This window comes from Nomia melanderi, chromosome 3 (assembly GCF_051020985.1).
Source record: "Nomia melanderi isolate GNS246 chromosome 3, iyNomMela1, whole genome shotgun sequence".
Taxonomy (NCBI): Eukaryota; Metazoa; Arthropoda; class Insecta; order Hymenoptera; family Halictidae; genus Nomia; species Nomia melanderi.
In genome coordinates, this window is record NC_135001.1 from 18,115,771 (window position 1) to 18,140,790 (window position 25,020).

General features: G+C 32.5%; 1 protein-coding gene across 2 annotated transcripts in view; it reads left to right on the plus strand.

Moving 5' to 3' along the window:
• The window catches only part of LOC116429242 (neurotrimin), a 434,797-nt gene that overhangs the window by 339,564 nt on the left and 70,213 nt on the right, over window positions 1-25,020 (plus strand). For both annotated transcript variants that reach the window (XR_004235452.2, XM_031981978.2), the window contains exon 3: window positions 5,138-5,345. Coding sequence is in view for 1 of the 2 variants with exons in the window: in XM_031981978.2 (XP_031837838.1) it covers window positions 5,138-5,345 (208 nt within the window). In the remaining variant the exon portion in view is untranslated. The remainder of the gene's footprint in view (window positions 1-5,137; window positions 5,346-25,020) is intronic.

A 25,020-nucleotide genomic window follows, 5' to 3' on the forward strand; every position in this document is an offset into this window, starting at 1 on the left:
CTTGAAAAAAAGTTTTCAAGAAATTCTAGAGATCGATTTATGCACAATGTGCCTAGCTTTTTAGAACAATTAGTTATTCACGTATTCGGAACAGCTAATTATTCACACAATTAATGTCACGTAATGCTTTGTATGAGAATATTTTGAAAAATTACATACGGAACCTCAAAACGCAGGTGTAATATATTTGAACCTAGTAAGAAGTGCAATTTAAAATAAAATATTTCGTAGAGCACTCTGGCGAGAAGAAATTGTATTTGAAACAAGAACCACCATATCGTTGGTAATAGAATCACCGTAGCATAAGTTGCTCAAGTTATGCATGTATATTTAAGTATAATGAATGCACCGTAGAACGCGCTACAGTTACCATTGATGGAAGTAATAACATGTAACTGGATTTAATACCACTTCCATGAAATACTCTTGCGTATTGTGCAGTTTCTGGCTAGTATGGAATAGAATCGATATACATTTGATACTGTCGGACTAATACACCAGGATGTATTAATTACACGCAATCTCAACACAATTCACTTATGCTTGATGCTATCGTAATGAAATGTATATGCATATGCGCGTATGTGCATACGATTCCTGTTTTCTCTTATGCACTCCATATAGAATGAAAAAATCCACTACAGCGTTTCACTGGTAACATTAAAGCTACCAGACGGTTCAAAATAATCCATTCCCGATTTCTTCTTTTTGCAATTAGTAACACATCGCGTACCGGCAACGAGAAGTCTCGTTTTTATTTCAACCTATCGTTGTAATTTAACTATCAGATCATTTAAAGAAATATTAAACTTTATCGAAACTGATTACTTGTTTAATACTTATGAAATAATAAGATATTTGAATATTTTTCATATAGTGATACGTCACGAACTTATAAGTTGATATTGAGAAATCGGCCAGTTTTCTAAGAATTAACTGGTACGCAATGTGTTAAAGAGATAACAGATGGTTTCTTGAGGAGTTATTGAAGAAATTGATTTAGCAATAGGCAAACTGAATTTTCAATCAATTAAAGTCTTAATAAATACACTCTTAGAGATTCTATAGAGGAATTTTAGAAAGTGAATTTAACTGCTGGATAGTTTTAGTGTTAAAATCGATGATTAAGAAATCGATGACACATATTAAAGTACTAATGAAAAATCGCAGCTTATTAAAATGCATCGTTAGTGCATGAAGTTGAATACACGAAATGTTAAATTGCATGTTATCGCTGTTCACAATTGTGAAGATATTTGTTTCAAGGAATTTAAGGATTTTCCGTGGATCGCATATTTTGCACCATTGTTGCTTCATTAGGTTAAAATAGTTAATGAATGTGTTGGATGTAAAATGAGGATATAATTACTGAAATATAAGCTCATTAACTGTTACAACTGTATAAGATTATTAAATATTTGAAAAATATATGAAACATTATAAAACATATTTTACAAATACAAAATGTTTTGATATAACATAATACCCTTGATAGTCAGAAACATTAACGCGGAAGCCTTAGCGTATAATGTCCAAAAATTTTAACTATTTTAACTATTCATTCCTTAATAGTAAAAAAAATTTGACTCGTCATACATGCAAATAATAAAAACTGAATTTTCTTAAATGTGGAAATATTAAAACTGATTAAATAGATATACTTTCTGATGAATGAAAATGTAATTTCACATGAAAATAAAATAAATCCAGCAATAAGTTTAAATACTAAAGTCACTAATGAATAACGTATACAAAAATCTTTTATAAGTTTATGCGATGAACAATGTAGTTCTAGCAAATGTAATATATTGCAAAAGTACGTTAACGTCTACCGCTGTGTTAAAAGCTGTACAAAATCTTTTAAAATTTTATTATAAATAAATTACTCGTGAATAAGAGATAAAGGTATTAAAGGATAATTTCGAAATCCTTTCTCATAAATCTGTTCTACAATTTAAAATTAAACCATCTTACTATGCTCTGTTTTTGTTAACAATTCTGTAGAATTTTCATTCTTAATAATTACATTATAAGAGTGACAAATATTCATACGATTGTGATGGGGTGTAGTGGAAATAATGCAATTACAATCGTTCAATAGCTGCATATTTACGAGCTCGTCAGAATTTCAACTTTGTTAAATCGATAATGCACTACTGATAAGAAGCGGTAGCCATTCAACCCTGTCTGCTTGTTTACATAGCACAATAAAGTCGATGCAGTCTATATTAGTAATAGAATTCTTTGGGTTCCTCCAATCACATTATTACGAAACAATCATTAACCGTAATTTGTTCGCAATCTATTTTCATTATTATTCTCTTTATATTATTTATCATTGTCATGTAGTTGCTTACGTTAACCCCTTGCCCTGGGATTTCTTTCTCAACTTTGATCAATACTACTTTGTCATTAATAATTTATTGGAAAAAGAGAGATTGTAGGCATATCCTGTTTGCTCGTAAGTTTATTCTAAATTCGAATGAATCGTGCAATATACATGTTTCTTAAATCACATTGAAAATATTCACCCCGAGTCTGACATGTCATTACAATGCAAGAGGTTACCATTTGGTACAATAACATGTTCAATATTCTTATTATTATTTCTATGTATCATTAGCATTTCGATTATATTATTTCCCTATTATTTTCAAAAGTGAAAGTAAATGCAGGCAGACTTTAATACGCCTGTTCGCTAACCGACCCATTACTGCCGATAGGAAAAGTGTCCCGTCCCCTGTTATAAAAGTAAATTGTCTTTCCTTAAGCAACTGAAGGTTGGTTTACGAGGTACAGGCGGCAGTCACGGGCACGTCACTTCAGAAATTACAGGCTAAAAGATATCTCTCGGGCTAAATGTTTGCCCGCCGAAATGGCAATTCCATTATGCTCCGCCTTTGAAGGTAAATGCACGCATCGCGGATGAAAATATTGCTATCACCAATACCGAAAGCGTTTGTGCATATGAGCGTGGCAAAAAGACCGCGATCGCACGCTGGTAAATACACTCGCGATACAAAGGAGGGCCGAAAATATATATATATATATATATATATATATATATATATATATATATATATATAAACGCGCGTGGCCGATTCACGTCGGCACAGGGAACAACACCAACACGGCCGTCCCCGTGTGAATAGTTTTTCCCCGCTCTCGGGCTTTTTTCGCGAACGGATCACATTTTCTTAACAGCTTGATTTACTGCGAGCCAACAACCACGCTTTCCCAAATAGGCACCGACGCGCGCATTGGCCTTTTGGGTTTCTATCCGGTGCCACCTCCGTCCGACTTACTCCGTTCTCTTTTCTTCGTCGACCGGTGCCAAAGTGCAGCCAGGAAGGAGAGTGTTTACTCTTCCCCCCAACCCTTACTTTTCCCCTTTTCCACGTGGTTACACTGATTTGCCGACGTAACCTCAGGCCTTTCGAGAAGTGCAAGGTTGCTCCGGTAATTCCAACGTAAGAAGGGTTTCATTTCGTTTTAATGCCTTTGTTTTTGTGTACGAGTGGTATTAACTTGTTCGCGTCATACGACGAAATCGAGGATATTCCATTATAATCGAATTTCTATGTCTTTAAATGATATTTTAATGATTATAGCGTGTAACGAAGTATATAGACTGCGATATAAAAGCAGGATAATAAAATATGTAATGATAATAACAGTAATCATATAATAAGATGGTAATATTGATTGATTATTCATTGACGATCTAATCTAAGGGTGTATTTATATGCTAACGATGCAAATGGTTAATTAAATAATTCCATTGAGTAGGATTATTTTATGAATGGAAATTAGTTTCTAGAGAATAATGTTTATGTTAGCGGAAGTATCTATATACGGTAAATATCGCTTAAATTAAAATCGTACACGTTAACGTTAACAAGATTCTCGATTCTAAATCGCTGCCGTTTGTAGGTTAAGAAACGAAATTGAAATGTAACAGTCGCAAATTAAAGAGTGTACTTGTAATTATTTTAAAACAACATTTGAACGGAAGATTTCAATTGGACGTTCTAAATTAAATAGTAAGCAGGGGCGTAACAGTGCAGAAGTTACTCGGAATATACAGAAACTTCGAGACAACGATGCAGTTACCAAACGTAGAACAACAGTAGACGCGGATGTCTTAAGAACAACAATTAAAGAAAATCTAAGGAAATCAACTCGACGGAAGGCATTTGAATTTGGAATAATTCCAACGAGTATTCTTGATATTTTACATAAGATAAACGCATAAAAGGAATGAAAATTAGCAGCAGCAATCTATGGAAATACCATCTCTCATATTAGGGAAGTAATATGATATTTTTAACCCTTTGCACTCCAAAGGTGCATCTCAGTCACCACTCGACTGGTGCGTTAAAATTGTAAAATTTCGTATTTAACGTTAAGTTTTGAGTAATCCGTCGATACGTGAAATATGGAAATAATATACCATTGTTCCCCTTATTCTGTGAATATATTCCTCGTTAAATTTTAAAGAATGTCATTTATATCTCATAAAAAGATTGAATATTTCTAGTGACAAATTTTTGAAGTACAGAAGATTAAAATTTCATTGTAATTCGTAACAAAGATGGCTTCTATACGATGATCACAAAAGATCGACACAGTTAATGACTAAATTGCAATGAAGCTCCAAAAAATAAGTCGAATTCACGGAACATTATGTTCAGTAGCTGGAATTTTTCTGTATACGATTTTAATTATTCGAAAATCAATCGCTTCAGACAATTACTGCCATGAATTAAATGTATACAAAATTGATAAAAAAGCAATAATTAATCATGCAAAAAATAGTCCGTAACATAACAAGATGGAATAAGACGAATCTTTATTAATTTAAGTACTTATTTATTTATTTATGTGATCACATGCGGATATAACTTTAATATTTGCAGCATGTATAAAATTTAATATCTCCATAATTTTTACCTGAAATCTTTAACAATGCAGATTTCATTGTGGGTCATAATGTTTGTCATGAAATAATTATACCGTTTCAAATAAAAATTCTCTTTCTCCTACGGTATCATACTCTAATTTTACATTTTCTCATTACAATGTCATGTATATTTACTACATTGCGATCTAATAAGAAATATGAAACATGTTACAGGTGGCATGGCTGCGCGTGGACACCCAAACAATACTGACAATATCTACTCATGTTATTACGAAGAACCATCGAATAGGCGTCACTCACAGTGATCATCGTACCTGGTTCCTCCACATACGAGAAGTAAGAGAATCCGACAGGGGATGGTATATGTGTCAGATTAATACGGATCCAATGAAAAGCCAGAATGGATACTTGGAAGTTGTCGGTGAGTATGACCGGATCTTTCCGAATTAGCTGGCCGTCCATTTATCTGATGTTGTAAAATATATATCGAGGTCTCTTAGGGCTGATATCGCTTGTACCAAGCATTGCATTTTATGGAATTACGTTACAGTGACTGTCAAAATCACAAAATTCATAGATATATGTCTCAACGTATTACTTGTTCCTTTTTAGGAAACACGATGACGTGCTTTCCAGGACCATAATTTTTAAATTATTCATAAAATCTGTCCACTTTTTTGGTTACTTATTAGCAATTGATTAAATTTTCTGCAATTTTCTTACGTAACGGATAGTTAACCCTTCGCACTCGAGAGGTGACTCTCAGTCACCCTTTTATTTGATACAGCAAAGTTGCAAAGTATTGTATATAGTATTAAGTTTTGTATAATGCATCAATATTTGAAATATTTATATAAAGCAGTTTCTTAATTGACGTATGTTTTCTCATTAGTTCGTTTCAAATAGCGTCGTCTATGTCTTATTCGAAAGTGTCGAATGTTTCTAGTGAAAAGCTTCCGAGTGCGAAGGGTTAAATAACAATTATAACTTTATCTCGATTCTTCGTAACTGTTTCAGAACCGATATATAACAGTTTGAAGCAGATTTTCAGAACTATTTTATATATTCAAACGATTTACTTTTAAAATCATTTTGGATTTTTAACGTTTTCAAGATTTCGATAACTGCGAAATAAGAAAATTCCTGTCATTTGACGGGTGCGGTAATTATAGTGTTAATTTAGACGATATTTTAGTCTTGATAAGGAGTTAAGGCGAGAGATATTTTAACTTCAATATCAAGTTAGTTTATAAATTAATATCGAGAGAACATATGCTGACGGATGGGCTATTAAATATTCATTTCAAGAAAGTGAATATTGCATTCGGAATATGGAAGTGTCTGTGAAATACGGAAGAAACGCAACTTAGGATCTTCTATAAAAACGTACCGCTAAATCATTGTTGGCTTTCAACATAAACGGGAATCACACCAATTTTCCTTGTAGTGTAGGTAAACGCATTACAATCCCTTTGAAGTTTCGACCACAAATACAGACGAAGGAATCACTTCCGAATATTTCAATATGCTTTTGGTTCTCGCTTTCAACAATACATCTAATAATAGCAAACATGTGTAAGTGAGAATTTATGTTGTTACTCGATAACCGAAATATTTAAATAAATTGGAAACATTAACATAATTATTTTGAGATTAGTTGAGGAAAATAGAAAATATATTATTGAAACAATTGAATTTGATATGTTATGCTGAATAAGAATATTAAAAAATGTTTAAATCTCCTATAAACGATGAGATATAATATTTACTAAAATAGCGTTATCTTATTCTAAAGAAATGAGAAAATTAAATGCCCTTATTTAAATATTCTATCACGTGTATTAAAAATTGTGTATTAAACTAAACTTTTATTTAAATAAATATATTGTAGTCGTATGTCGTAAGTCACTAATAGCATAAATAAAAGTAACGTACGTCGTAGTTGTGTTGAACAATAGAATGTTAAATATCAAAAGTAATTATGTAGAATACGATTGTTAGAAAGCGATAAAATATAGAAAATTAATCAGTCGTGTCATCACAGGCTCATCCCATTGGGTCGTTATCGTGATCTCGTAACAGATTAAATTGAAGGTATTAACGACTGCCTAATCACTCATGGGGTTAAGGTTGGATCAATGGCTGAATAGAAAGGGAGGAATACCGTACAGTTATCGGTAACATTCGCGATAGCTGTTGTAACACCGATTACGTCATGTCAACGTTGGAAACTGATACGCGGATGTAATTCGCAGTATTTTAATCAACCATGACAACCTGTGAGAATCTGATCCCGTTTCAACCCTATTCTCATCTTAGATAAATGATTTGTTACTATCTCGATTCGAATCAATCTCGCAATATGCCTATAGTGTATTAATGTACACGCATTTACGTACGTGCATTCTTAACCCTTTGAACTCTGTAGGCTCCAATATTGCGCCAGTTATAATATTAAATATTTTAATGAATCTTAAAGAAACTACCCTAAAATTATTAAATTTTCCACATATACAAATTTTGTACTAACAAGGAAAATAAAAGATCGAATTTTCGCTAGGAATACTATAAAAATTAGTCGCAGTTGCTGATAGATTACAAAACAACCTGGAGTGCTAAGGGTTGAAGAAAATTGTTTAACAACAAAGAGAAAAATTTGTGAATACAACAAGAGGTTAACAGTTATTTTTCCTTAATTAACACTAGAACTGCTGTACCAGTCAAAACGACTGGTTTTAGTTTTCTCGTTTCGTAATTGGTGAAATCTTATGATTTCGAAAATAGTTTCTCTTGAATTCTATAAAATGTCTGAAGAAGTTGAAAATAATCTATTTTCACAACTTTTATACGGGTTACGTATTGAACGTTTTAAACGCTCGGCAGTTCTAGTATTAAGTAAACCACTGAAAATACCGATAATATTTACCCGCATGAAAAATAATATAAAATATTCTTCAGGAATTAATAAGAACTCATCGTTAAAACTTTCATACACGGTTAATCGCGACATTTATTAGTGTCGCGTACTGATTTTAAGCTCGTTTTCTGTAATAGCTTAATTACGACTATAAAGGAGATTGCGGCAGCAGACGCGTGTTACATGGTAAAAGTGAAAGTACAAGGATTACGCAACGGAAACTTGTAACAAGTTGAAACGTGCACCATGTTTGGTTTTTTAATGAAATTATGTATACATAATGTCACGGGTTCTGGATCCAGTTAAGTTAAACGAGCATCACCTTAATGCTTTATTGTAATAATCGTGCATCGTCGGCAAAGATCAAGCTTCAGTAGTTAAACGAACGTAAAGCCACGCAAAAGACCTTTCGCTTCTACTTAATTTGCAAGGCATTAACCTTATTATTATGGAGCAATATGGTCGCGAGTTTGCGAGAACGCCGTATAGAGGGTTGCACGCGAGCAATCTTTACGGCCCTTCTCGGAAATGAAACCTCGTATATGCCCTTTCACAACTGCACGCTCCCCCTTTGCTTTATTCTTTTAATTCTTTTAGTCTCGGTATACTTACCCTTTTCGTTTTATGGATACCGAGATCCTGAAAAATCTTTCTGTTGTCTGGAATTTTAATAATCGTTCGCTTTTTTTCGCTGTTGCATCGTTAAACGACACTCTTCGTGCGTCAAAAACACCTCTTATTAATCCATTGACTTGCAATATCGTGTCAGATTCGCGATGAAAATTTCAAACTGAATTTAGGGAATCTAAGTGTTATTTATATTTTCTTAAATACAAGTTAAATATTACTTTTCGATTTTAATTGTTAGCCTTTGAAGGAAACGTAGATGTAGAATAAGCGTAAGAATTGTGTCATTTCGCAATAAATTATTAACGATAATGTAGTTGCATCGATTATAGATAAGAAATAAATCATAGGGCAAGGAGTTAATGTTATAATTAAATATTCTTCTCAAGGTTTATGTAGATCAGTTAATATGACTATATATATTGTTATGTGTAAGCTGAATCAGTTACTCTGATATTTGAAAATTGTTTATTATATGAGACAAACATTCTAGACGAAAACTTCATGATACCGAATGGGACTTTTCGTTATTTTAATATTTTTTTCGCGATACGAAAGTCTCGTTATTTTTTGACTGGATTTTTTAAAATAGTATGGAAGTACTGGTAATTTAGAATTGACTGTTGCTAACGAACGATTATCAGCCGTTCTTAGGTAACTGTGATTTCACTACACTTAAATTTACCATACTGAATCAAATTTCTTATGTTTAACACTTTATATCTCACTACAATATTTCTTTATAATAAAGCAAATATGCTACTGTTAAAATAAATAAATAAATTTGAAAAATGAGTCAATTTATATAAAATATTGTGCATATTTTAACTATTTGCAGATTTGTGATGTTATTGATATGAATGATCTGAATTGTTCTTTAAACCAATTTTTGTTTGTAATATACTTTTTAGCAATTTTTAAAGAATAATTATTTGAAACGTTATAAATAATATGTTCGAAATATTAAATACAAAAAATTGTAATACTATGATTGACAGTTTTTTTTTTATTTCAGTAGTTTCAATATTCAGTTAGTGAAAAAGTTTACACATACTCGTATTTTGTATAATTTTCAAGCAGATTGCAAATACATTTATCGGTTTATAACGTAGTTAGGACATCAGATGTAGGAAATTGGTTATTCGATGCACTACCATGGGTCGCCTTAAATATTCCAATATGTTGCGGGATAATTTGCAATCTTTAGATAAGCGTATCCGTTTCGAACGTGAATGAATATTGCAATATGGAAACGATCGTAAACGTGCAACTCGAATTGTTAAACAGTGGTTATCACATAATATGTCATACGTCATACCAATTATATGTTCAACCACAAATTCTGAGCATAGATCCAATGAACATATTTGTGCCGAATTCAGCAGTAGCATGAAACAATACAATCTTATATATTTGAAATTCTTAAAGTCTTACTTTCGAAGAATGAAAAACGGAATTGTGTCACTTCTATGTTTATCAATATCAACAAAATATTGTACTAATAGCAATTCTTTAACACTAGATTCACCAATATTTTTATATACCTACCTCTACCGAAAAATCACACATTTTCTTTAAAAAACAACGTAAAAAACGACATAATTATACACAATGATTTTATAAATAAAACTATCAGATGTCTGGATAAAAGCCACTACAAGTGGCAGAAGGAAAATGTAAAGGTTTCTGTAATTTCCTTCACAAAGTTCGAAATGGGTCAAAATGATCCGATGAACCTAGATGATTCCGTGCACAGATGTATAAACGTTTGTTTTATGTTGTCTACAGTTTGTATTGTTTTCCTGTTTCCTTGCTCCGAAATTTGATGGTGTCATATTTTTAACCTTTTAGCTACGGCTAATTTAGCCGCGATGCTATGACTCTAGGCGAGGTTCGAAGCGATCTGCATATCATAAATGTAGCACTGCGATTTGAAACTGATAGAACTTTCCAGTGTGCAATTACGTTAGATTAGACTATAATGCGCACAGCTATCGACGACAGAGAAAGAATTGAGCCACTATAATGGCGTGCCGTTTAAAAGGATGATATACACGAAAGCCGCTATAGTGGCGTATAGCAGCTAAAAGGTCAAGCATGCATGTAAATGTGTGTAACATTCAATATGGTAACAAAACATCGACTGAAGCTATTATTGTTCAGCTCTCGTGTCCTGGGTCAATCCTGTAAGTTAACCAGTTAACTTTGAGATTTTTAGTCTATCGTTTAATTGCTAATCCTTCGTTAATGCAACATTTTAGGTATGTATAACACAAATCGAACGTAAAATTACAAATTCCTTATTCTCTTTCGTAAGTTAGAAATTTCGGTTTGATTATTTTCTGATGAAATATCAATGATATGTTTTACAACTAACGTAAAGAAATACCTTGCATAAATTAAGTAACAGAACTATTTTATTTCGATGTTCCATGTGTTGATGCGTTATATAAGAATTTGATATTGAATTCTAAATTTTATCATTTTCATGGGTCAAAGCAAATGGCGACTGAAGAGCGCCCCTCGAGTGCAAAGGGTTAAAAATCTATAAATTGTTTAGTTCTTCGGATAAACATGTAATTCTTCTTCGTTTTGCTTCAGTTTTTCGTTGGAATATATGATAGGCGCATTTTTCCTGCGCTTAACGAGTATACGCATCATTATTCGATTCCATTGCAAGCATTATCGGACATTCTTCAAATTAAATTCCACAGTTATCAGGTTAAAAGTGTACAGGAGCAAAGAGAAACGTCGAGCTAGGCTCGGTAGTTATTTATTAATATGTATTTGGAAATATTTGAGGCTTGGAACGATTCGCGTTCGAAGTAGGAAGGTTAACAGTTTAAATATCGTTTAAATATTTCTGTTTGGATGTAGTCATAATATTAACGAAGATATGTGGAATATGGACACTGGAATGACAATGGTAATTTTAACTGTAATAATAGTAGTAATGTAGGTGAACAACGACAATAATAGTAATAAGAAGACGAAGAAAACGATAAAGAGGAGCAAGATAATGATAATTCGAGATATTGCATATGATAATATAGTATATAATTAGCTATTGTAGTGGGGTAGACTGTAACACAATCATCTTCGCTATAATATTACAAACTTGTGGAACGTGTATAGATAATATTATGACTGACTAGATACATGTATGCAAATTGTTAGGTATACACGAAATTATCTCCTTGACTTCATCTGAAGAATGTGGATACAGAGTTCGCTCGCATAAATTAAACGTGGTAAAACAATGTAATGTTTATCGATGAAAATAGAATTACTTGTTATTGATTGAACAAAACAGAAAAAGGCAACATTAAAAATTTGAAAATTTTCGTCCGTATTTGTCGTTATATTGTGGACGAAAATAAATATTTTAATACCTACTTTGAAGTAAAATTTAACCAAAAATTTCGTTCGCATGGATTTACAGTGCAAATAGAAAATATCCGATCGTTTAAAAATTCTTACCGATCCATGGAATTCGCAAATTAACATTTAAATATTTTAATATTTCAACGTGGTTTGGTGAAATAAACTTAAAATTTGTATTCTTATTTTGATATGTGAGAAATACACTTCGTAACATTTTTTCATACGTCCTAGATTCGATTTTAGACCTTTTATAAATATATTCAAAGCTTTTTCTCTAGCTGATCCCAAAGTTGCATGGTCATTTATAAATAGTACAAACTGGATTTCGAACAGTCAATTATCGCAACGTAAAGGTTGACGATCAATTTGTCCTCCGTACACATTATAAACTCTATTTATGAAAGCAGGAAAGGAGGCCAGAGACTTGTCTCTGGTAATATGCATTCAAACGATTGTTTATTATGTTCCAAGAATATTCTTCCATTTACGAACTAATTTATTGCTTCTGTTTGCTAGTTTACCGTACCTCTTGTTTATATTTAGGTGTTCCCCGACATCGTTTCCAATTCTGCTATAATTCACTATGAGCTAAAGCTCAGAATAAACAGAAGATCCTCTGATTTGTTGACATACTTTCCATTACGACCGAGTGACTGACATTTTCGTAAATATTTAAAACAATAAGAGTTTATATTCATCAATCATTATTAATAAAATATAGTAACAGATAATTCCCTTTTTCATAATAATATTTTTAACTTTGATATTGAGCGATTAAGTGGCAACCGTGCATATGTGTAGTAAATAGTATTATAAGACGTAAGCAAGAAAGATTAGGATCTTCTGATGTGTACTTTTTAATAATAATACTAAAAATCATAATTAATACATTCTTACTAAGAGGTTTAACATTTATCTACCTAACACGTTGAATGCCATGAGGGTCACCGGTGACCCCTGACCTGAATTACTATAGTTCACTGAGTTAAACGATGGTTATTTGAAGATATTTGAAGATGCGGTGATACTCAGCTAGAAGAACATGTTATAATAATAACGCGATTCAATTAAATGATTTCATAGTATGTTCTTTCTATTTTGTGTATTTTGCTTTATAAAATTGTGCGACGTTTAACGTGTTAATATAACAAACATACGTAAGGTAAAAATACCCGGTATTAACGTGAGCGTGAAATAGTTCTCCTATAAATTCATTGAATTCAATCCGAAGGCAATTCACCGTATCAACGTCGGGGGATAATGTATACACGTATACGTGTAATTTCTGTTCCAGCGAAATGTAGCTGTAAGTAATTTACTTAGAACATTAACCCAGCACAACCATAATATCTCATCAAGGAATGAAATGGCACGAATTCAATACTTTGAAGGAGCCTGTGAGGAATTACTGGCAGAGATTAGATTCGTCTGTAAATTCGTGGATTATTCCGAACACACGGTGTCATATGTGTCTGTGCACGTGTGTGCTCGTAAGCAGAACTTCGATGGGATCCAATAATTGGAACGTGAAAACATTTTCCGTCGACTCATCGAATTATCGACGATGTTGGGGGACGCACTTTAATTAAATGCGATTAAGTTAAATCTGGCAGCGTAAACGTGCAACGATTGAGGTCCACTATCAAATCATGGGAAATTATGGGATTCGAATTATTCATAATCGTCACTTCGCCGAATTGAATTCCATGCCATTTTCGATAAATGAATAAGTAATGCGATGAAGAAATTTCCTCTAATTGCCTGCAGGAACCTTTATAAATCACTTAGGGCATCAAAGATATGTAACATGATTAATTTAACGATAATATTTCGTATTACGATATTAAGGATGACACTGAGTAAATTAATTAGCAAGCGAATTTTAATAACGTAAAAATTTCGCGGCTTTTGAACTTTGCGAGCTTGTAGTACTAAATTTCGACCAAAGTGTTTAACAATGTTTTTTCGTGTAAGTTTTTTATATTTTAGAAGAAAAGTACTGTTTGAAAGCAGATTTACATTCAAGGCAAAATTAAATAACCAGTTATTTCAATGGATTTCTAGTACTTTAGAGGGAAGGAAAAATTATATTTTCAAAGGACGAAGTAATATATTCGTTACTCAGTTTTATTTTACACAAAAGTAGCTAAAATTTTATTCCAACAACTTCATCTACGTCTGTTACAGTCTTTAGGTTTTGTAACAAAATAAAGGAACACGCATTAATTACACTGTCGAACAAATTTGATATTTTTCTGTGTCTTGCAATAATCACTAGGTGATTCTCATGGAGATCCTTACCCTAAATACGAATCCGAAAAACAAGTGTTACGTAAAAACTAAAAACGATAGGCAGTTAAAATTTGTCGTAAAAAATTAAGGAGAGATGCCCGAATATATTGCTATAAAAATTTTGAATATTGCGTATCATTAAATGCTTGTAAATGATGATCAAAGTTTAAAAAAGGGTAGATGCGCGTACTTTGTACGCACTTCTGTTACATTTCTACGAAAAGTGGGTTGGCTAGCACGAATTTCCTATGCACCATTGGATTCTGCAGACATTTCCGAAGAGGAAGCCCCCGCAGAAAGCGTTAGAACGATTTTTCTTTCGGACAGGTTAAGAAAATCTCCGTGGAGGGCGCGTGCACAGAACTGTGGCGTCACATGGCCATCGCTCGCCGGCCATAACTATTCAGGGCCGTGACTACGATGGCCGGTATAAATTATATTATCTTTCGATAATTAACCCTCAGCACTCCAGATGTTTTCATAGCGTGTCAGCAACTCCTACCAATTTTGATAAAAGTCCTACTGAAAATTAATAATGTTATAACATTTATTAGACCTTTAATTCCCTTCTCAGTACAAACTTTGTATATCTGGAAGATCTAATAACCTTAAGGTAGTTTTCTTAAAATTCATTAAAATATTTAATATTAGAACTGGTGCAATATTGGAGCCTACAGAGTTCATAGGGTTAATATCTTGAAAGTATTAGATATCTAAAATGTTTTTAAAAATTAATTTTCGAATTCATATTTACAGTAAGGAACTCTGTAAGGACCACCTAGTGGCTATTAAAAAACTAAAATCGTGTTCCACAGTGTTATTAAGGAATGGTTCAATTTTAAAGAACTCAACGTTGAAGTCATGAAGACAACAAATTATTAAGCATATTTTTTGATTGGGACTTATTTTATTCGTTATCAACTGGATCATACACTTTAATATTTTATTTATTTACATTTATTTATTTTTTAAATCTCAAAAATAATAGCAAATTATGCAAGAGTATTTTCGACGTATCGAATGAAGTACCTTATAGATAATATAAATTCCAATTAATTTTTATCCTGATATTTATTAATACTTTATAATTCCAGAAATAAATTCATATCTTATACTTTATTACAGACACTAATTTTGTCGAATCAATAAATTTGGAAAATTTCGCTTTAATTGTATTATAGCATATATTTTTTTTCAGAAAAAAAAAACAGCACACAGATTCACTTTCAAACATCGATTTTTCGTGTATAGAAATAATTTAAGCGGAAAAGCTGGAAAGCCTTTTGATAAAATGTTTCTTGTTTGTTCAATTAAGGAAGACGTTGAACACAATTAGGAAATTCGACAAAAGGTGTTAAATTGCGCGATTTTAAAATCTAGCAAATGAAGTTATTGTAATCAAAGTAAATAAACTAAATGCAGAATGTTTGTATGCCAAACATTTCAAGAGCTAGAGACACAAATGTTACGGAATTGGAGAAATCGGAGTGATTTTCTCTTCAACGAATACGTTAAATCAACATTTGTTAACGAAGCGGGAAGCGGTTTGTTCGGAATGTCCTATGCAAATTAAGCTGAAAGAGATTGCAGTTTTAAGTTCTATCCTATAAAAAAAAAGTGTTTTCCACGATTTAGTGAAATGAATTTTACATAGACACCATACAGAAGGAGTGAAACGTAAATTAAATATGCTTCGAAGTTGTGGAAATACATTGTTTCCGATAGTCGATTGTCATGTGGCTGATAATTAGATGGAAAATTATGGTAATAGAAATTTATGTATTTAGGACGTCTCTTTTACCAGAATAATCAAAAGGAATTGAGTTAATGAGAATTCATATCAAAGGATAACAAATTCCTTTTCATTATTCTGGGTAAAGAGACGTCATAAATGAATAATTTTCAATTAAAAATTTTCTTCGGAACTTCGATTATTTGAAATTCTTTTTCATTCATTGCGGACATATTTTTCAAATGTATTGGCATCTTTGATCAAACGGATAATTGATTTTAAGATTTTAATCTTAATGATTTAATAATAATATTACTTTCTTGTCGTAATAGTAATAATTTATAAATGACTCATAATGATTACAGAGGTTTTCGAAGATAAATATACGACATACAAAGGTTTAACTACTATCGGATCAGTTTATAAAAAATATCTATCATTTTTATGTGAGTTGAGTGTAGTACTCTCCATAGTACAAGAAATAAAGTTTATATTCAATATCAAATTACAAAATGAGAAGACACCTGAACTCAGTTTGTAATTCTGCTCAAATAGTTAGCATTTAATAAATAAATTTATATTATCATACGGAACAACAATTTTAGCATATATAAAAACGCAGCATGTAGAAAAACAATAAAAGGCGTTTATTTCAAAACGCCTTTTCGAGGAGGGCGACTGATATATAATAAAATAGACACATGCATATAAAATATCGACAAAAAGAAACATATGCATAAATGTAAATTTGGCTATGAAGTAGGTTATAAAAATGTAACATGTACAAAAACAATACACACGTTCTCAGGCCGAACCTATCAAAGTTAATACATAGCCAGTACTTTCTACAACATGAATGATTACAAAGATTATAATAAAACAGTGTTAACATGAAACTATAATTTTAACATTTAACAGTAACTCCAGTAAATGTTGCAGAGGAAAAACGTATTTTAAAGACCAGAGACTTTATCGACTTTTCGAATCGCAGTAATAATTTCGCATCTAATAATTATTAACCCCTTGAACTCTGTAAGCTGCAATGTTGCACCAGGAATAATATTAGATATTTTAATGAATCTTAAAGAAACTACCCTATAATTATTAAATCTTTCACACATCCAAATTTTGCACTAAGAAGGAAAATAAAAGATCTAAGAAATGTTATAGCATTCTTCATTTTCACTGGAGATACCATGAAAATTGCAGTTGCTGATAAATTACAAAACCATCTGCAGTGCTAAGGGTTAACACTAAACCTACCTACTGTTCGGATAATATAATGAAAAACTGAATCGAATAATATTGAAATCGCTATAAAGCTAAAGGAACGAAAGAAAACCTCAGAATTTTCAATCGAATTTTAAAACCGATCATTTGACCGATCGTGACACGTTCAGCGTTGAATAATGTCTCATAAATGATTAATCTTATCGTATTACTTTATACACACTTAAACTGATGTGTTTACCCGTTTATATTTCGCTTTGAATAAACAATAATGAGGTAAAGACCCTCATTAATTTTCATGCAGAACAGTTCGCATCATGTTGCACAAGAATGCATGATGATTCATCGTTCCGCACTTAAGTACATCTATCTCTCGTCCCTCTGCAATAGAGGATGGTAGTTCCGGCAGTCCGGTTTCCGCGCCAACAAGTAAGGATCGTTGGGGACGTTTATTGTATACTTTACGAGCTTCCGGTTCCCGTTTCCGGCGTTCGTAGCGAAATCAAATTGGCATTCTCGAGATACGGGGAACACTTGCATCCCATCTGCAACCGTATAATCCCGTCGATTTCGGTCACTCTTTTGGTCCTTTAGAGCAGCCCTTCCACTAACCAAGAGACAACCCCTCTTGAGTTACATAGCCGTTTGCACAGTAGTCTGCTAAGTACAGGAAAGGAAACAAGTCGAATAAATATAAGCTTGAAAATATTTTCTTTTCCGAGAAGGTACTGCAATATCTACTCACTCCATATTGGAATAAATCTGACTGTCATAAATCATTTCGAAACGCTTACTTTGTATTGATAACTCTGGGAAAAAAGTTGACAACAAATTTGTTAGAATCGTCTTAAAGCTCGACTTAAACCATGTTACTATCTAAAAAAATGTTCGAACCGCTAGCAGAATAATCTAAGCTGATCATGCTTCGTGATCCACTCTATGTGTCATTTTGTATTGACATAACTTGCCTTAATATATTTAGACCTAATACAAGAAATGCTTAAAATTCTGCATCTGACAATTATTCTAGTCAGTGTGAACCAAAGTATGAATTATCTTGGAAAAGAGGAAATTTTGGATCTATATTGATTTGATCCTTCTCCTTCCTTAGATACTTATATTAGATATTTCTTTGATTGAGAAATACTACACTACATACCAAATATACTAGACTGAGGAATACACGTTTAATTGGTCAATTTTTATCTAATTTTCGATTCTAATTTGCTGTCAATGCTGTTACACGTAATCAATCAAAACCGTAAATAAGACACATTCAATTAGCCATTCAACTTCTTTCCTTGTCTATTATTTTCTGTTAACCCTTTAGATACGACGGGATTATCCTCGAAGCTATACGCCTGTACGGCAAGGTTTGACACGGTCTGCATATCATAAATGTAGCATTGCGATTTGAAACTGATAGAACTTTCCAGCATGCAATTACGTTAAATTAAACTATAATGTGCACAGCAATAGCTAGCTATCGATTTCAGGGAAAGAATTGAGCCACTATAGTGGCGTACCGTTCAAACAGATGATATACGCGAAAGCCAGTATAGTGGCGTATAGTAGTTAAGAGATACTCAATATGATTTGCTGATTTAAGATTTAATTGCTATTGAAAGTTTGATTAAGAAATTCTTAGGCAATGGTTACGCTGGTCAGTATGCTTATAATGTCATTAAAATATGCATTATTGTGTTCAGGAAGGTTGCATAATAACACTGTGCCAGAGGAATTTCAGAAATTTTCATTATTAAAACACAACAAATGTCCAAAGTTGAGAATTTGAATTATTTTCAAAATTGATTTTCTCACGAACTAAGGGTGGTAGAGCAAAACGGAGCGAACAAAAATGGAGACCAAAAAGTCGAAGGGAAACCGGACGACGATTCATAGTATGTATACATGTATAAATGATTGAAAAATATTTAAACCAAGAGCGGATCGAAATCTGACCGATAATGTGTGTCAAGTCTAAGTCATATAGGAACAAGATTTACAAGATTTTATCTGCGTCGTGAACTCTTTCGAGCCTCTCCACTGTAGTCTGCGAGCATTTCTATGATCTTTCTTTACAAATAGAAAATCGTATTGGTTATTCGAAATGCGCTGAAAACCAGCCATTTCGTCGTGTAGTTTTGATACAGCTTCCAGGTGACAGGGATGGGAGGAAACGAGCCCGTAAAATCGAGTTCCCTCGAATCCTGACTGATCGATTTCTGGCTATTCCTAAAGCTTAGTTTTAGGTGTCTTGAGTGATCGAGTTGAATTAGTTATGGAACTTGTTTCGAAATACAGACCGATTTGCCGTCAATTTGCACAGTGTCTCCAATGAAAGTTACGAATGTGTGCAATTTCGAAAATCCAGTTGATTAAAAATACATTGCTTTCGTGTCGGCGAGTTTGCAAGGAGACCTCCATTTTTACGTGGGGGAAATTTACAATGTAAATGTATTGGAGTAACTTCGAAATCAATTACCTATGTTTTTTAAGTAGGTTACGGCGTGTTATTTTGTACAGAACGGCAGAATCTGCGCAGAAGGGTAGAATTATATCCGCCATATTTCTCACTTAATTTGACAAATTTTATAATAGGAAAATGAATATTTTATCGTCTTGGTAAATGTTAAATTAAACACTCACTTTTACAAGTTAGCATAAGTAGCATAAATCATTTCTGAGATAATACTTCGTATTTTTAATACTTACGTAATAGTTCTTGCGAAGGAGTTTCGTCTTTATCAGTCTAGCGATATTTAAAACGTTAATAAACGTTTCATGTTCACTGAAATTTGTATCTGCAAATCTCTGGTTTCATTTTTTTACACGGTTTTGTTGTATTTTATTTTAGTCATGTCCTTAATATTTGTTTTTTACTAACAAGCTTATTATTTATATTTTTATAATTTTTAATTTATATTCATTGTATATTTTCTTTTTTTCCTTCTTGTTAATGGACTGAAAATAATACTGACAATATTATTGTTTGTTTGCATTCTGTTGAACAATGTTAAATCAGAACATCTTGTTACCCATTTCAAAACATTTGTCGGATCATTACTAATAAGTTTCATTACTAATAATGCAATTCTATTATTGTGTAATCGATTTAATATGCTTTTTCAAATGAACTGCTGATGTCAGTTATCCATATACATAGGAATAATATTAAAATGGCCATCACATAATTACCCTGTGAAATTTCTTCTATATAACTTAAATTGTTCCAAGACGTCCATTTGTCTTCTACTTCCAATCGTTAATTACGAAACGTAGAAAAAGTTGGGAACAGCAGTTATTCAAGCGCCAGATTAAATCAGTAGAAATAAAATATTATATTATAAAAATATGGGAATCGAAAAACTTTACACACGAAGAAGTAAGAAAAATAAGGTTTCCCAAATTATTCAATCGAATAAGAATTCTAATAAGTAAATAATTTAAATGATATTAGTTTCCTTTGGGATAAATATTTTTTTAAAAAAGACTAGTATTTTTACAATTTATCGTTCCTATTTAATCGTCGTAGCAATTTCTGGTAACCGATTGATCTAGCATTGATCGTACATAGAAAATAAGATTATGTAACGATATTGTATATCAATGTGCTTGTTCCTTGTATATTATACAATAGACGATTTCTAACAAGTTTAATAGTTCAAGTATTGTCGCAGGAAACTCTGGTCTCTGGCCGCACAATTCTACCGGAAACGTCTTCGTATATGCGTCACTTCCTTAGTACCCTGATCCTGTCGAAAAGAAGACAATCCTTCTCAACAACAAAGTTTTCCGTTTCCTGGACTTTCATGAGATAGAACTTCAAGTTAGAAGAAAGACAAGATTTCCTATCATCCGGATAATTTGTCCAATTCACATTCATCTATCTTCTTCTTGGCTTTAAGGTTTCTTTGAAAACCAACGCGATGGTGGATGTGTCCTTTAAAATATTTTGTGTCTTGAAACATTTTGTTCTCCATTGTCGTAACTGAAAAACTGAATTACTATAATTCACTTAATTAAACGACGATCATTTGAAAACATTTCTATATTGTAAACAATGCTGCGGCGATATTCAGCTAAATGAACATGTAATAATAACACAATTCAATCGAATGATTTAACCCTTTATGGACCGAATTTTTGTTCATGATTATAACAAAATCTATGCAGTACAAAATGAATAGTTTCAATAATCTCATCAAACGAATATATTTTGTAACTTTCAAGTTACAATGACGTTAAACTTTCACGCCTGAGCGTATAAAAGTTTAACTTAACTGATTACTTAATTTTATTCACCACTTTGAGCGCAAAATCAAATAGATCAACAAGATGCCGATATACTGACACGTGACTTCAAAGTTACATGGCCCTACGGAGGGTTAACGTTATATTTTTCCCATTTTGCGCATTTTGCTTTAGAAAATCGAGCGGCACTCAACGCGTTATCCTACAAACTCACGCTCAAACGTTTTTGGCAAATGAATTTGCACAAATCGACATATTTTTGCGCAGATAGTGAAAGCCATTTATCCTGTCCGCTTGAAGTATCTCTTGGCCAATTCTATTAAATATCGCTGCGGATTTCTTTTTGAAAACGGCTTTATATCCTTTATCCGCAATTTTCCCGGCGGATAATAAATTCGTGCGCAAGTCCGGTACACGAAACGTATCATCTATGATAACGTTCTTCACGAAACCGTCGACTTCCGCGGTAATGGATGTCTTACCTATATACGTCCCTCTATTTCTGTGAGTGTGCTCTTCGTAAAATGTAATTCCCTTGGTTCAGTTTTAGTAATGTTTATAAAATAACTATCACTACTAAATATATAAGATGCACAATTGCTTCTCGCGCATTATTTATCGTTATTATCGTTTACAGCGTCGAACGATTTTTTTTAATATATTTAAAGATTCTACGTTCTTGCCCTACAATATCATGTTAGACTCGTAATGGAAATCTAATAGTTTAAACATTACGAAAATTATAAAACTGAATGTTAATACGAGTCAATTAACAATCGACGTACCTTTTCTCATCCAATATATTTCTTTCGATAAATATGCCAAATTTGTATAATTTTTCAAAACTGTTCTATACACATACATTTTACATTACAATATCAAATTATCGTAATACCTTGTATGTGGTTTTCCATGATTTAAAGCTTTCAGAATCTCTTCCTTTATTCGTTTCAATGAATTTCGGTCTCGTACCGTCCCGCAGGAAATAAAATAAAAATTGAAAGATGCAGATGTAATATTTGCAATTTAGATCACGCATTCAATGTATAAACGAAACATCCGAATATGGTGTCTACGTAATTAAATATTCAGAAAGCTCGCTCTACAATTTGTAATAGTATGCAGCCGCTGATGTGTAACTTTTACGAAAGCCACCCTCGAACTATTAACAAACAATCCGCCGTGCGGTATTTTCGTGACATCGCCATGGCAACCGACATAAAGGAAACCATCTGTATTCGAATTAATTTGTTCAGTTCTGTAGACGCATAAAACGCGTTTCCGGTACGCACAAATAGGGATCGTGCGTTCGTTTCGCACTGTTCTTTCTCGTGCACGTTGCGGCTTCGCGTCTGCCTTTTTGACACCGCTGACGCTTATATTTGAACCTTTTGGTCTTTATTTTACCTTCATATCGCCATGGAGCGTTTGTTTCTTTCCACCGCGTTGTATAAAAATCAAGACAGTGGAAAGGTGCCGTTATTTCGTTCTCTTTCCTCGCGTCACTTTCTTTCGTGACTTTCATGCGTGAACAATTTGGAATAAGAAGCGTATCGTTCAATCGGAAATAAATCATGATTATTAAATCGAATTGCGTACAGTTCTCATTAACCGTGGCAGTTGTAACAATTATTGACGTGCAGTGAAGCGCTTATGAAATATATAAGAAGTTCTTCACGGATTTGATTTAATAAAGAACGCATCGCGAGAAAATCACAAATAATTTGTATTTTGAAATATACCGCTTCTATACAGACTTTAAAATTCATCAACCGTGTTCACTGATTCATATCAAAAATAGTGAAATATGAAATTGTGAACATATTTTACTTATTCATAATTAAATTCGATCCGAAAATTCAATCCATAAAATAGGATTTTTATGGGTTAACCAATTGTAATTTAATTCAGACGCTTTAAGAATCAATGAATAAGTAATTATTCATCTTTTCCCTTATATCTATAACCAGTTAACTTCGTTTGACGAGTATACACGTCATCTTAAAGCTTGAAATGATAATAATTCTTTATTTTTTTCAGATAAACATGTAATTCTTTTCCGTATTGCTTTGGTTTTTCATTAAAATATACGCTAAATGCATTCACCCTGCGTTTGGCGAGTGCATGTTTCATTCCTTTGACTTTATTGTGCGCGAAATCAGTGATTTATCAAACTAAATTCCGCAGTTAACAGGTTAAATCCTTTTTTGTAACGTTTTGTATGAAAATTTCGTTCTGCAATATATTGTAAGAGTTAAGGTTTCCCGAGCAAAGAAGAATGCTATTCCTTTCCGGACATTTGGTCGAACTCGCAAAGTGAAACGTAGCTTTTAGCTGTTATTGAGAGGACTTGCAGGGTACTCGTAGATACCAAAAGATTCGGTCGCGCATTACCGCTCGAATGCAGTCAGGAGTAGATTATAATGCTAACGGGGTCGTTTTCCTTCGTTTCATCGTTAAATAAACTTCGTTTCGAGTTTCATACAGTGAACTTTGTCCTCCAGTGACCTGGCTCTCCTGCGCTTTTGATGAAAAATTTTATAGAATTATAATCAATCACGGTTTCTCCATTTGCACAGAATCCGCTAAAAGATCCAGTTAAAACCTTCCACTTCAGATGTTCCTCTGTAACACATTTTTTACAGGAATGCTGCCATTATTGGCGAACACGTTAATACTAATATTATTATAATACTATATTAACATATATATGTATACATTAACTATGTTATGTATAATTATATACATATTACTGTATAATTATTACTAATTATATTTATATCGACACTAAAACTACCAAATGGCTCAAAATGACCCATTCCTAGATTCTTCTTTTACAATTATTGAAAAAATAATAGGTCGTTCCCTGAGAAATTTCTAAAGAAATAATTTGGTAATACGCAAACTGAATTATAAATCAAAGATAGATGCACTCTTAAAGTTTCCATAAAGGAATTTCAGGAAGTCAATGTAACTGCTCGGTAGGTTTAGTGTTAAACTTATAAAAATACGTTAAAAATTAAAGTGTAGCAAATTTCGTTTATCAAGAGTATAATTATTCATTATTATATAATATATAAATTATAAATTAATTATGAATTCCTACTGGACACGGCTCTCACCCGAAAGCCAAAAATGAATATTCTAAAGAAATTGTTTTAGCAATATGCAAACTAAATTGTGAGTGATCGAAGTCTCGATAGATACACTCCTGGGGTTTCTATATAGACATTTTGAAAAGTCTGCTTCTGAAGACTCTATAACCACTAGTCGGTAGTTCTATTGTTAATGGAATTCCTATGATATAATAAGTACATATGTATATGTGTATAGATTTAGTAAATATTATGTATGTTATGTAAGATTACGATTATATTAACGACAGAAGGTGAAAACAGTTAGGATATCAGTCTCTGTTGCTTTAAAACAGCTACAAGAGCTGAAATGGAAACAACAGCGAATAAAAAGGAGTTTGTTTTGTATCGGTTCCGGTTACAGTTCAGTGGAACTGTTATTATATTGTTTCTGTATCTGTACATTAGCCTTTAAAAATACATCGGTTTCTGATTGGTTGGATATCAGCATTAAATCAATAATGCTTCGATTATATAATCCTTTATTAATTTCGAACCTTGTCATCGCATCTTTGTTACAATTTTA